The following is a 14,762-nucleotide window of genomic DNA, read 5'->3' on the forward strand; positions in this document are numbered from 1 at the left end:
AGTCTCAGTGATGCACACGGTGACAGCGATGGAAATCCTGATCCCGACGACACGTACGACTTCGAGGAGAGTCCGCTCTCAAGCGATTCCGACCAAACTGCAGATTCGGCTCGCGACGATGCAAGTATGAGCGACCCACGAAGTCTCAGTTATGCACATGGTGATAGCGAAAAAAAGTTGTTCTTCTACCGGAGGATGTGGACAGAGTGTGCGTGCACATGAAAGTTGGACGAGTTTGCTATGTTGCTGATGTACCAAACTTGTTTGAAAGAGACTGATTACTGGGTGTCAGTGACAAATGTAGTCAGTCTAATTTGAGTTTAACGTGGTAGGGCAATCAAAAGTTGACTTTTCTTGACCATTTCTATCGCTGTTCTCTTCACAATTGAACTTTTACTATGGTAGACAGTATCTTGTGTTTTTTTTGCGGTCAAATGCTTTGGCCTTTATTAGTACATGCTTTTTGATGTTCATAAATCTTGGCAAGATTACATGCAAGTATTAAACAGGTCTGTACCAGCCCTTGGTGAAAAGACATCCTGTGGATAATAGACGCTGCTATAAACATCTCACCCACATCTTGCAGCTGTGCACGGCAAGGAGAGTTTGAAAAGCAGAATGCGATGTTGCGAATTTCTCAGGTGCCCTCTTTTCATATATATAGATGCCTGTGCTCACTTTCTTCGGACTTTCGGATGCCTGCTGTATGGTGTAAAACAACAGATGGCAACAGATAGATATTGGCCTATAGCCAACATAAATCAAGAGCGGCATTTCGATCAGATGTGCTGCTTGCCACAGGGTGCTGCCACATGCTGGCACTGCTGTCCATAATATGCTAACATTACATAGTCACACTCGTGCATGGGAACTGCAACAGGAAAAAGCAGTCGTGCTTCATCAAACATGCTCTAGGTCATGATGTGTGCTGACATAATGTATTTCCTCAGTGCCATTCCTCCCTATAGCTTCCAACGCACCTTGTCGGGATGGCCGAGAGAAAAGAGAAAGCGCTTAAAGTGCACAACAAACCCTTGTAATTCCGCTCGCTTTGAAATTTTTGTGGCAGTGGATTTGCGAGGCAATAAACTTCGACCCTGAGGTCATTCAATTATTACTTGGAAAAGCGGTTCATCCCCCCTTTAAAGGATTTCATCCAGTATGGATTATGGCACAGATGTAGTGCCTCATCATTAAAGGCAAAGCACTATGTGGGGGAGGCAGCTAGGGCTAGCTTGGGTCGTGAAAGCAAGAAACCGCAGCACCCAGACACCGAGGTTTTCAACTCCGCACCATTTCAAAAAATTATTGCATTACCATGCTCATTTCACACTAGGACACAATTGTACTCTAAATATGAAGTTTAGTGTCCTGGGATGTTTACTGGCCCTATAAGCTAAAAATTTAAAAGTTATGTTGGTATTGCTGTGTGATGAGAAGTTTTGTTTGCATTGTTGTTTTAAGTTGTGTTTGTACTGCTGTGTGATGAGAAGTTTTGTTTGTATTGTTGTTTTAAGTTGTGTTTGTACTGCTCTGTGATAAGTTTCGTATACCTAGTGTCTTAAAATTCCTAAGATACCTGAATGTCAGAATAAACTGTGTTGCTATCTGGCACCTGCAACCCCATTTGTACATAGAATAAGAGATGTTCATCTAGCCTGAAACCTGCTTTGCAAAGCTCAGTGTGTTCATTATGCTTAACACCACCATGAAGCATTATACATCATTATTCTACGCATTCAAAAGCTACCAGTGGCACTCATTGAATGATGGTAATATGTCATACGATGGTCGCCAAATGTTCAATAGAAAACACTGATACACCAATATGCATGCAGAAATGACCAATCATATATATGTGACCAGTGTGTTTAAAAAAAAGAGTAACTGTTAAAATGACACTACTGCATTTTATGAAGATCCCATAAACCAACAAAAGACTAAAAACCTATAGACTAATATACACCATAGAAATGGCCAATCAGACTGATTGAAAAACTGTTAGCACTGGTAAGACCCTGTATCAGTCTGATACAAAGACTGGTAACACTGACAAGAAACTGTATCAGACTGATACGGATGTCTATCAGAACTGATAGGACTTTGTATCAGTCTTATACAAGACTGGTACAACTGATAGGAAACTGTATCAGACTGATACAGACCTCTATCAGAATTTTTGCTAGGGAGTGCTTTGTTTTACCATCTGTGCTCTATGCATCAATGCTAATTGCTGTGCATGTTTTAAGGGGGAAACACTTGTTTCTATGTACATCTTCTCATTTAAGGTTTTGTGAGGCACTGATCAAGATTAGGAATCGCCACTCGAACGTCGTTCAGACCATGGCCCAAGGAGTGATTGAGCTGAAGGAGTCACACGAACCAGACCCAAAGACAGAGCACAGCATACAGTACTTCCTGGATCGCTTCTACATGAACAGGATCTCTATCAGAATGCTCATAAACCAACACAGTAAGGCCTGCTAGTGCTTTTAATGTCATATGCGCAATATGCACAAAGCAACAGTAATCACTTAGCATTGATGTACAATCAGTAGGCACAGAAACTACTCTGAAGGACAGAAAATGTTCTTAAATTTATTTGTATATAGTTTTACATAGCATTGACTTACAGTCACTAATACAGTCAGAAAACACGGAAGCCACTCTGGGTGATAGGAAATATGTTTCTAAATTAATTTGTATTTAGGTTTACAAAGCTCGCTAATCTATGTGTACGTGTAGCTTTACATAGTTGGCATGCATTAGCATTTTCTTGTAGCATGGTGTGAGTTAATAATTAAGGTAATTGCTGTCAATTTTCATTATTATTAAGTACCTTGCAATTCATGGACACAGAAATGTGTACTGTAGCATAAGAAGTTGTGCAGAAAAGATTGCGTTGGACAAAACTGTATGCATCTCTAGTGGATTGTTGCCAAATCGGTACACGTTTTGTTGCAATAATCTTCAAAGCAATTTCTATATTAACCTTGCCAATGTAGTTTGGCCACTTCTCATCACTTGACAAGGTTCTGGAAAGTGTAATGGCGATCTTAAAGCCAGACAGCTGAGGAAAGCTCAGACAGTGTGTATAGCAATTAGCAGATGTTGATAGATCAGCACACAGTGAAAATTTCATTACAGAAGCAAAGCTACAGATATATATATATATATACTAGGTGTGCTCCTTTCTTGCCAAATTTTTTGGTAGTTTCTGCACCTGCATTTAATCATTAACCTTGTTGCTCATTAGTATTTTGATTACGTTATTCGGAACTAGAAATTCTCCTGGTATAGTCTTCTTCAGTGTCATGCTCTTGGGAGGGGCATATGCAATGCAAAAAAAAAGTGACATGGAGCCACATGCATTTATTGAGGCAGGCAGTTTGTTGATACATTCTTTCTATGTGTAACAGTGTCTGTACATTCGTCCTGCTGTCTGTATAAGTACAGAGTATTTATATCTGTGGATCATTCTTTCTCCCTTTAGCTTCCTTGTTTGGAAACGAGAACAACACTCACCCTCGTCACATTGGTTCCATCGACCGTAACTGCAATGTTGCGAGTATAGTTGAAGGTAAATATTTGTCATTGTGACTAAGCTTGTAATGGTGTAGGACAAGCTTTGCCTACTGCTCATTGATGCAGCAGGAACGGCATATAACCTAAATGTGATATACATAATTAATGAACGTGTGTATAATGACATAAATCTAAAATATCTGTCCTGAATACAGGGTGAAGCGTATATGTACATAAACGCATATACACTTTTCAGTTTAATGAGACTTCGTGATGGTGAGATTTGATTGTATATGATCACCACTTGTACAAGCTGGCTTGCATGTAAACTGAGCTTTTTTTACAGTTCTTAATTCTGAAGAAAGAGCACAAAGTTGTATACTTTTAAAACTGTAATAGTTGTAATGTGCATTTTTTCCCCTTCATTTATGGTGTATGATTCGTTGTGCAATGTCTAAACTGAACAGCTGGCCACTGCCACAGTCACTGCAAGAAATAAGTTTGTTTTCTCTGCTCAAACTAAGTGTTATTTTGTAAATTTTCAGATGCTTATGAAAATGCAAAGTTCCTATGCGACCAGTATTATCTCACATCTCCTGGCCTCATAGTTGAACAATGTGATGGTAGGTGCCCCACTTGAGCTTTTTGTCCATTTACTGTTGCTTTTCATTCTGCCCACTGAAGTTTCACATCCAGCACTGGCACTGCGGTGCCATTTTTTCGAATATGTGTTTATTTCTGTGCTCTCTTTCTTTTTCAGTGATAGCTCCAAATGCTGCCATCTGTATAGACTACGTACCATCACATTTGTATCACATGCTGTTCGAGCTCTTCAAGGTGAGCATTTTGGAACATTGTCCTTGCATTGGCTCTTATACTGAATTGTGTTGCAACAGTATTTCATGTGTAGTTAATCGCTAGTTTACGAACACACACAATCTTCACTCACAAAAGAAGGGCTGTTATTTTTGAACTTTTCAGCTGGTGAACCTTGTTCGTCACATATCAGACTTTAAAATGCATCTTAATATCCTATATCCATTCATCATCAGCCTGTCTACGCCCACTGCAGGGCAAAGGCCTCTCCCATGTTCCGCCAATCAACCTGGTCCTGTGCTTTCTGCTGCATTATAGGCGTGTATTTGTTACATAGTACTGACGTTAGCAAAACCTAGGTTCTGTATTTACCTCGCTATCCCGTGATTTGATGTATTCATGTTTGGCACATAAGGCTCGACACTGAACAAGGAACACACCCTCAAGAAAAAAAAAGTGTGATGTAGAACTTGTCGAGTGTTGCGTAACTCTGCTATTTGCCCAACTGATGTGAGGTTCGATTTTTGTTTTCTCGTGTTGTAAACAGAACTCCATGAGAGCAGTGGTTGAGTACCACGGGACCGAAACAGAATCCAATGACTTGCCTCCGCTGACCGTGCTCATTGCTCGCGGACGAGAAGACCTCACCATTAAGGTTTGTTTCACAGGTCTATTCCTGAGGATAGTGGAGACCGCGCTTGTAGGTTTGCTCCATCAGACTCAGTACTATGTGTTAAATAAAGCCAAGCATTCTTTGAAGCTTGTACAAGAGAAGTGTGGGCAAAGATGAAAGATGGGCATGACCTATATAAAAAGGAAGGCACATGCGTGAACGTGCATCATGCAGTAATAAGCCGACATCAGCTGTTAGCCAGTAAACAGGTTACAAATATATTATGTGGGACTTTACGTGAATATGAAGAATTTGACACAGAACAACAGAGAGCTGAGCTAGTTGGTAAGTATTCATTATAAAATGACAGGGTGTGCAAACACGGACACAAGAAAAAAGTCGTGCATAATCTCTGCAATAACCAGAGATTATTGGAACATAAGAGATCGCTAACCGGAGGCTCACCTTCTAATTTACTCTTACATTGTTGAGAGTGTAAGTGCACGCCAAAATTCGATGAATGCGTAGTGTTGTACCGGCACAGAAATGAGGAAACGCGCCTGATGATTGAGGCATGGCATATCGAGAATAGTGGTAGCGCGTGCGTGAGCCAACCATCGATTCACTTGCATAAAGATGAAATCAAATGCCTTAACAGTTATCTTTCAAGTAGACCGCCATGCATGCCTGATTGATAGGTTCGCCTATTACATGGGCATGCGCAGATAAGTTTTCGTGCCTTCTTTCTTTTCCGTCATTGTGAGTCTCTTTCGGCGTTTGTGGTGTCCCGACTTTTCTTGTGTCCGTGTTTGCAGGCCCTGTCTTTTTAGATTTGAAACTTTAATTCTGCAGTTGACTCTCAATGATGCCACTAGAGGCAGACTGATGCATGCCTTGTAAGCACCTCCAGTAGGGGTGCAACAGCTAAATTAGGATTTGGAGCAATTTTTGGCACAGCAAAATGTTGCTTTTGGAGCACGAAAATTCAAATTTGGAGCAGGTCACAGGAAAAAAAAATCTGTTTTTTAGCCCCAAATCCCAAATTTGGAGCGATACAATGAATGAGACTTACTTTTAGAAAACAAGAATATATATGTACAGACTATACTCGTGCACGTGAGCACTGCTATTTCAATAAAATCACACCATATCCACGAGGTGAATGATGATTGAGGAGCTGGCTCGCTCGGAGATAATCAGGTAAACCGTGAATGCTTCGTACGATTTCTCTGTCATATAAAGACGTCGCACGTTGTTATAGCAGTGATTGTGGTCAGGTTCTTGTCGGACTACAAGCGGTCGCAGACCTTGCAGCTGTGGCTGAACGTATGGTCGAGGAAATCCCGCTTGAAGCGCGAGTCGGCACCACCAACTTCAGGTAGCGACCGCTTTCGGCGCTTGGCTGCTGCATCCCGTGCTCGTACCTCTTCGAGGTTCTCTTGCCGCCGCTACTGCGCTGCTTCGACTTCGCGGGCTTGTATCTCAGGGTCCGCATGATGCTGCCGTCTCTCTGCGGCCTCGCGAGCTCTCACCGCAAGGTCTCGGCGACGAGCCCGTGCTGCTGCTGCCTTGAAAGCCCTCCACTCCGCCACCTTGTCTTCTTCATCCATGTTATTAGTATCGAAGCGCACTGCCTGAGTGGAGCGAGTGCCGCATGCTACAGTTGGCTATGCTATATGGGGTTTTGCCTGCGTTATCACCATCATCATCACCATCATCATCATCAAGACTCTCGACGAACAAGAGGAAAAAGACTTCTCTTTCGCGCGAGTGTGCACATGCTATAGTTGGCTATGCTATATGTGATTTTGCTTGCGTTAATGTCATGATCAATGCGCTCAAAGAACAAGAGGAAGAAGATTTCTCTTCCGCGCGAGCTGCACCTGTAGCGGTCACCTCTGGAATTAAGGTTACGCTTACGGTGCAAGACTTTGCCCCTGCATAAGAACCTAGTGAGCGAGCTCCTAAAAGCAGTCTGTTGAACAACCCCACAGTGCAAACAATGTCACAGTACACGTTAGTCTTTGCGGAGCCTATCAAACCATTTAACAGGCGCTGCATATGCTATTGTGAATCTGCCAACGTGGCGCATTCTCGAAATTCAGGAGATTCATAAAGCAGGAGCGAAAGGGGGTGGCGAAAAAAGAAAACGGGCGTACCTTTTTGTTTATTGTTTCTCAGGGCCACAGAAACGCCATACACCGCTCTGAATGATTGTGCCAGCAATCTTTTTGATGTCAGGAATCGTACTAGTACTTATTATATGGTGCATGCACACATGAGTAATTAAGGAAAAATACGTGCTGTGTCCTGTGACAGCAAGTACTAGCTAGTAGCCCCTTATAAATTGTAGTACACTTTCCTGCACAGCAAAGGTGTACTGCAACAAAAAGTGGTGTAAAAATCATCCTGCACGTGATAGAACAAGGCCAGGAAATTATAGAACCGCTGTTATTTTTTTCTTTTCTTTCACGGTGAGGTTAGGGTATAGTGTTAGGGTTAAGGTCTGCATGTCTGGATTGGATTGCAGCGCATATGCGCAAACTGCAGGTGATTAATGCATTCTCCATTTCTAGCTAAAATTAGCAGTACTGAGAAAATTTTGAGGCTGGTCGGGTGTTTTGGCGCAGCGTGGAGCAATTCCAACAAATTTCATGGTTTTGGCTCAGCTTGTTGCAAAAATAAGGAATTGTATCAAATTGGTGCAAATGGCGCAGCTGTTGCACCCCTGCTCAAGTTATACTGCACGATTACGATATGAACCTCCTCATGGCCACATGTAAATAGACATGCATTGATAGTACAATGCAAGATACATCAGTGCAATTGAAAATGAGCGTTACTGCAGGAAACACCCGTTTACTCATGCACACATGCTGCTCGTGAAATAGACGTATTTGCCGCATACAAGAGAAAATGAGGAACAAAATGCTTAACTTCGCTGTTAGACACCTGCCTACAACTGATTTTGCCAGCCTAGTGCAGAAGATGTGATTCGTGAAATGCCTAATATCGCTGGAGCACGAAGCGTAACTCATTAGTGCGGTATACGAGTATTAGTAAACACTCACTCGCACAAGGTACCACTGAAGGCTCAACACCTGCCGAGTTCTGTCCGAACCAAGCTGGGCTCACTTCGAAAGCAGTAAAATGTCACATAGAACATCAAACAGCCATATCTGCCAAAGGAGAAGGACAAGAGAGAATGGCACGCGTACACTTTCATGAGTACCACACTACTTGCTATGCAATGCAGCGCATATGCCAACATGTCAGAGCACTAGCTTACATGAGAGAAGGACCGGTAAGGTTGTTATTGAAAACTCGTATTGTCAGGCCTAATATCCACCTAGTTTTAGTAAGTGCAACTACTAAATTTGGATTCCCTCATCTTACCTCCATAGACAGCCATACCATGTTCTAAGCAGCAATCCTGCTCATTGCGCATTGAATTTTTTTGTCCTTCGGAATAGTTTCATTCGAATAGATACTTTTCTTCTGCTTGTTGTTCATTGTTGTTGGCACGTAATGTTTATTATTATTTTTTTCATTACATCTGTTAGCAGAGGTCGCCTAGCTCCTCCCCCTCTCTCTCCACAAAAGCTAGTCACGGATCCCACGTAAAGTAAAATGAATGGTGGTAAATCGAACCGCACTACTGTGGTTGGAAGTGACAGCAAACTTTTACACAAAGTGTTTTAGCAACATGGGTAAGTATTAATACTTATAAGTAGGTCAATGCACTAAAGGTTCTTGTTGGTAGCAGCGAGCCAACCGTGCTCCATTTCATACATTGGTGAATTCATACGATGCAACAAAAACTAAACTTCTATTACTCTTGCTCGTGACTGAAAATGGATGCGTCTTATGTGACACACAACTGCGCGTGTCATGCTATCCAGTGCAAATAGTCTTATAAATAAGTCAATCTTTCAGTATGACATGAATATTATAGTCAAGGCCTATGTAGTACTACCAAATTTTTTTTTCTCTCTTACTACCGTTGCTCTACTTTCCTTTCTTTTTCACATAGTGAAAAAAGAAAAATGTGTGCTTTTAAACTTCATGATTTTAGCTGCATTGTTTGACAGTTTGCTGCAACTATATATTTCCAGCTGTGTGACAAAGGCGGAGGCATCCCACGGTCATGCACAGAGCTGCTGTTTCAGTACATGTACTCCACCGCTCCACAGCCCTCAGCTTCGGGACTCAACTCTGCACCTCTGGTAACCATTGCTGTACTTCATGCAGCGTTGCTTGCACAGCTTTTGTATGTTTCATACGTTGTATACCTTCTGGCCAAGTAGGTAAGCTCGAAGTTGAGTCCCACAGTCTTAAAACCGAATTAAAGTTCCTAAATGCATGCTAGAGAAGAAATATGGCCTTGGTGCTCACTTCAACATTGTAGTATTTACTTGTAACACATCATTTTTCCTTCATGGACTTGTAGGAGTTCTCAGGCATTGCTTTCAGAAATAAGAGCTCCAGAACAGTGAAATATTCCACTGCTGACATATGCAACGTAGCAACATCTATCTCAAAGTAAAAACCATTTTGGTGTCTTTTTTTTTTTTTTCAAGCGGACGAACGTGACACATGCGGTAAAATAGGCACACATCTGAAGTAAAATCTCTAGTTATGAATAAACTTGTTTATGTTCATGTGGGCTTTACTTATGGTGATGTAACGTTTGTAGTATTTTTCATACTTTGTAACGACTTCTTTTCTCATTTGCGTAACTTCAGGCTGGCTACGGCTATGGCTTGCCCCTGTCTCGGCTATATGCCCGCTACTTTCGTGGGGACCTGATCCTAACATCCTGCGAAGGGTACGGAACTGATGCCCTCATATACCTCAAGGTAAATGCGTTTCGAATATGTACGTAAAGTGTGTATGTACACTAATCAATGCAGCAGCTGAAGCTTGCATATTCTGTTTTAATTACGGGTAGATGTTTTAGAAAAGGTTTGAGTCACACACGCACTTGTCTGCTTATCTGCTGTTTAAAGGCTGATAAGAAAACTGGGCAATCACCATCCCTGCAGCATTACCAAGGTTGCTAGATCTGGCCATTAATTAAATGGGCACTAAGAAGGTATCTTGAAATTTGTCGACTGACAGATTGATCTTTAAACACAGCCTTGCCTTTGCTCAGTGAGACTTGGTTCTTGGAGAAGATCAAAGGTGAACTTTTGCTATTTAGCCTTGTGCACAAACTACAGTGCTGTGAAAATCATTATTGCAGAATTCATGGCATATTCTTTTCATGTCTGTGCATTTCTGAGGAAAGTCTACGAAAGGAGGAACATATCGGTCTTTGCAAACTTTTAAGCAAAACCGTAATTTTTGTTTTATTGAGAAATAATTTTTAAGTGGATTCTTTAAAATTCTGCACCCTGAGGAGCTAGACATTGCGAGATTATCGTTGTTGCATTGCCATCTTTCGTTACTTTGGCATATTAAGCCTTGCACACTTCTGGTTATGTTTATGTGTGGTTATCACTAAATTTTAATCTGCCCGTTACTCTTAACTAATTATTTTCCTGTAGCGACTTATTTATACAATGGCATTCTATGAAAAACTGAGCACAGTGTCTTTTAGGTGCAAGTTTTCTCTTGTTTAACAAGTCATGATCACAGGCCATATCCTTCTGCTAAGTCTAAATAAGGGGTGTCACACTCGCCTCAGCTAGCAGGCCGCAGTCACAAAATTTATACTCCCACAAGGGCAGGGACAGTGAAGAAGATTGGAGGGGGGGGGGGGGGGGTTTGAACAAAATGCCACCTAACGTTGCCATATAAAAGAAGGCCTTTCCCACATCTCATATATGATTCATTTCTGATAGGATCGATACTGATCTCCAGAATGACTGAAATCTGGACGTCAATTCTGACATATAAAGTTCTTGTTCCACGGTTGTGCTTCAAAACATGGTGACTGCATATGATGCCTCACGAAAAAAAATGCTTGAGACTACCCATACCGTTCATGTCATTGTAGCTAATGGATATACTTATTAAGAAAGTTAAAAAAAAAGGACGAAGACAGTCATGTGCGATCCGAGCCGCTAGCAAAAGGTCCACATTCTGTGTGTTTGAGACCCCTGGTCTAAATATTGCCCCAAGTGTCACCTAGTAGGCAAGCAAAAAAAGAAAAAAACTGTACTTCATATTGAAGTTTGCGTAGAATCTCTTGCAAACAGAAAAGGGTTAATTAACTGTAGTAGTCCATTGAAAATGGATGCCACTATAAACTGAATCAATGAAACCTAGGTATCTTTTCTATAATATATAATACGTAGTAGTAGAACTATCTCTTTTTTAAACACCATTTTCATAACTTAATGCTGTGAAATGCTCTCGTTGCAGGCACTGAGCAATGAGGCTAATGAAATGCTGCCCGTGTTCAACAAGACATCAAGCAAGCATTACAGCTCGGCAGTGGGTGCCAGCGACTGGATTGCACCACCTCCACCAGCACCGGCCGCACCCTCGCCCCAGGGCCTTCGTCACATTTCCAACTTGCCCTTCAATGTCGCCAAACAGTCGGTACTTGCACGCAAGTTCTCCCAGCAGCACAAAAACAAGTGAGTGGACAAGAACATAGCTTTGGCTTACAGTAGTTTAGCCTAGGCACCACAGCAAGGTCCAATGCTTAGTAATGCCACTTAACAAAACATTACTGAAGTCCAGCACTTAATCAGTTTAGACGTATATTCTTTCAGAACTTTGTTACTAATTTTGCTATGATAGGCTTGTTACTAGTAGAGAAAAATGGAAGTTTCACTGTTGAATTTTACTTCAAATTTCGTCATCTGAATTTAAGTGTGCTTACACGAATCTCAAAACATTTATTTGTGTGTTTTGACAGTGGAAATAAAAATTTTCTAAAATTTGGCATGTTGGATGTATGGCTCCCATAAAACACAATGTTTTTATTTTTACTTAAAGTAGTTATGTAGGCCCTAGCAGATGCCATCAAAATTTGCCACATCTTGACAAGTCAGCGCGGGAACACCAAGGCCCGCATCGCCATCTGCATACTGTATTCTTCTTGCGTATTTTCTGGCTCATCAAGCGTCTTCTCGAGTCAATAGTAGTATTTTGGTGTCGCGCAAGGGTAATTTCCGAATGCGAGAGAATTATTTCTTTTTCTTTTTAATGATTAAGCGCCGCAGCAAGGTCCAGTTCACAGTAGTACCAAGTGATTGTCACTTTGGACTTAACAGCGAAGACAAGGAGAAGGCTTTTGAAGTGAAACTTAGCCTGCCTTAGAAGAACAGACTGTTGGGCGAGTTGTTAATGCATTGCGTGAAAACTGCGCGAAGAACGTAGACAAAGGAAGACAAAGGGAGAGACAAGATTGTAAATGTGCTTGTGTTGTCCATTTCTCCCTTTGTCTACAATCTTCGCGCAGTTTTCACATAATGTATTACGCTGCCTCTAATATATTTGTGTGGGTTCTTCATATTTGTTGATTTAGAGATCATCCATGTCTCGGCATCTGCTCTGCCTTTAGAACAATAATGGAAACTGTTAACACCTTCATGGCAGGTAATTGACAGGCATTCTCTGCCAGTGCAATCCATTGCCAAGTCATTGTTGCTCTGCCAACAAAGTTTCTAAAGTGATTTTGCTCTTTTGGCTGCTTGCAAGTATTGCACTATAGATATTTTGAGTTGGTTGCACCTTTATCTCCTCACGCAAACATCCTAGATTACTGAGAATTGAGGGCTACAACTACTTCGTTGTTATGCATGAACCTGTAGACATTGACACAACGTGTACAGATTTGAAGTTGTTTGATTTTGCACTTCGTTTGACTTGAGCAATAATTACCATGCAAGCTGTCATGTGCTTTACTTACATAATTTTTTTCTTTTTCTTTATTCCAGAAACTTGTGAACAAGCAGAGAGCTGTCATGGGTTGTTCTACAAATTAGTCTGCGACTGTAAATACATTTTTTTAGGACTGTACTCTTTCATTACTTTGTGTGAAAAAAAAACAGTGTGACCACAGTGTATCCTCCGCATGTCTTTTTTTTTTCTTCTTTATATCAATGTCGTGCATTTTGGTTATACAGGGTGAAAATGCTAAGTGTTCATCCTTATGTAACATGGAAACTCAAGGTCTGTTTGTAGATGTGTTAAAGTACAATGCGCTTGTCATGCAAAGGTCAATGACGAAGTACTATGTGCTGGTTGTCACGTGTGATAAGTTTTTATCATTGCTTGCAATGAAGAATTGAATGTGAATGTCTTGCATATATTCACAAGGCCTCTCATGTACATAAACTTTATAGGACGGCTGGAGATTTGCTCCTGCTTTAACGAATGGAATGCCTCTGTGATTATGAGTATGAAATGATTAATACCTTGTGAAACTTTTCTTCTGTTCATTTCCATACTGCTTATTTTATGGGTATTCAAATTGAAAATGGATACAGATACCCAAGTCATATAATGGGAAACATTGGCCTATGGAACCAAGTCACAAGAAACAAAATGTGAAAAAACTTATGCGCGATTTTTACAAAATATGTCTGATGGGGTATATCGCTGATGTGCATGCAGGACACGGAGATGTTGAAGACACAGCGAAATACCATGAGCTGCGCAGTACATACAAATGCACCAATCAGTTCTTTTGACCAATGAGTAAAGATTGACATACCTTTAACTGGTTTGACAGCGGTTAATTCTATTTGCCCTTTCATTAAACCATGTTGCAGTAATTACAGAAAAAGGTTACATTTTTCTGGTAAGCACTTTGTTACCCACACAGACTGAATGAATGAGAGAGAGTAAGCTAAACAATTTAGAAAGATTATGAATTTTCTATACACTTAGGTTCCGGGCAGAGAGCTTACAGTAAAGCCCCATAAATTGTGTGAACTATAGAGCCAGTAGGCAGGGTGCATTTCCACCTGCATTCTACTATATTCAACACTGTTTGCTGTTGTATACACTGCGTGGCATGGCTTGTTTTGCAACAAGTGCAGCAGCAACACTGCAGAACAGACAAGAAAAAATGGTGCAAAAAATTTGTAAAAAAAAAATGAATACCTCTTGGAACTCAATATAGTACATCATTTGAATTGTACCAGGCAATGCTGTGCAAGCCACAAAGTACAATATTAATGTTCTATCATATTACATGATGCATGCCCATATCTTTTTCATGTGTAACACACTATTCTGTGGTTGCAAACGTGAACTGCGAGAGCAGTCTCTCTAGCTTTCATAGCAGTGCCTGCTGTTTCAAATTGAGTGCAGACTGGATTATTTTAAAGACTAAATTTGAGAACTTCTGCTCATCAGTATTGCACTGTTCCTGTTAGCCATGCACCTTGAGCTACGCAGAACACTCGCATTGTGGTTTTCTAGTTTGTTACTGCAGTCCAAGGCCACTTCAAACAATGTAATCTCCTTTCCCGAGAATTAAACAGACTGTTTTACAACTATGTGTAACACCCTTATACCCGACACTTCATAGATGTTTGTGTCAATATAAAAAAATGCAAGACTGAAAAGCGACAAGATGCGACGTACCTGCAAATTTTATCTTGCACTGTGCGGGTTGCATTTGGACTTGCCACCCGGTGTTTGAAAAGATTGAAATAAAGATGTCATTGGTTTGTTTAGCCACTTGTAGTATGGAACTTGCATCTGACAAAATATTCAAAGGCCTGCTTTACCTTTTGTTTTCAACCCATGTGGCTGGGTATTATGCAAGCACTAAATGAGGCTCACATTTATTGTGCATGTGCATTAAATGCCGTCATCACACCGTTCAGTCTTCACCATT

At 41.0% G+C, this 14,762-nt stretch overlaps 1 protein-coding gene across 1 annotated transcript in view; it reads left to right on the plus strand.

Annotated features, from left to right (window-relative positions):
- Nucleotides 1–14,602, plus strand: part of LOC119393567 (pyruvate dehydrogenase (acetyl-transferring) kinase, mitochondrial) — a 57,386-nt gene extending 42,784 nt beyond the window's left edge. The window contains exons 4-12 of the mRNA XM_037660669.2: nucleotides 2,289–2,473; nucleotides 3,494–3,580; nucleotides 4,071–4,148; nucleotides 4,286–4,362; nucleotides 4,889–4,996; nucleotides 9,070–9,180; nucleotides 9,700–9,813; nucleotides 11,324–11,541; nucleotides 12,850–14,602. Coding sequence (XP_037516597.1) covers nucleotides 2,289–2,473; nucleotides 3,494–3,580; nucleotides 4,071–4,148; nucleotides 4,286–4,362; nucleotides 4,889–4,996; nucleotides 9,070–9,180; nucleotides 9,700–9,813; nucleotides 11,324–11,541; nucleotides 12,850–12,859 — 988 coding nt within the window. The 3' untranslated portion in view covers nucleotides 12,860–14,602. The remainder of the gene's footprint in view (nucleotides 1–2,288; nucleotides 2,474–3,493; nucleotides 3,581–4,070; nucleotides 4,149–4,285; nucleotides 4,363–4,888; nucleotides 4,997–9,069; nucleotides 9,181–9,699; nucleotides 9,814–11,323; nucleotides 11,542–12,849) is intronic.
- Nucleotides 14,603–14,762: the final 160 nt, after the last annotated feature.

The sequence above is a fragment of the Rhipicephalus sanguineus genome, chromosome 5 (genome assembly GCF_013339695.2).
Source record: "Rhipicephalus sanguineus isolate Rsan-2018 chromosome 5, BIME_Rsan_1.4, whole genome shotgun sequence".
In the NCBI taxonomy this organism is placed as follows: domain Eukaryota; kingdom Metazoa; phylum Arthropoda; class Arachnida; order Ixodida; family Ixodidae; genus Rhipicephalus; species Rhipicephalus sanguineus.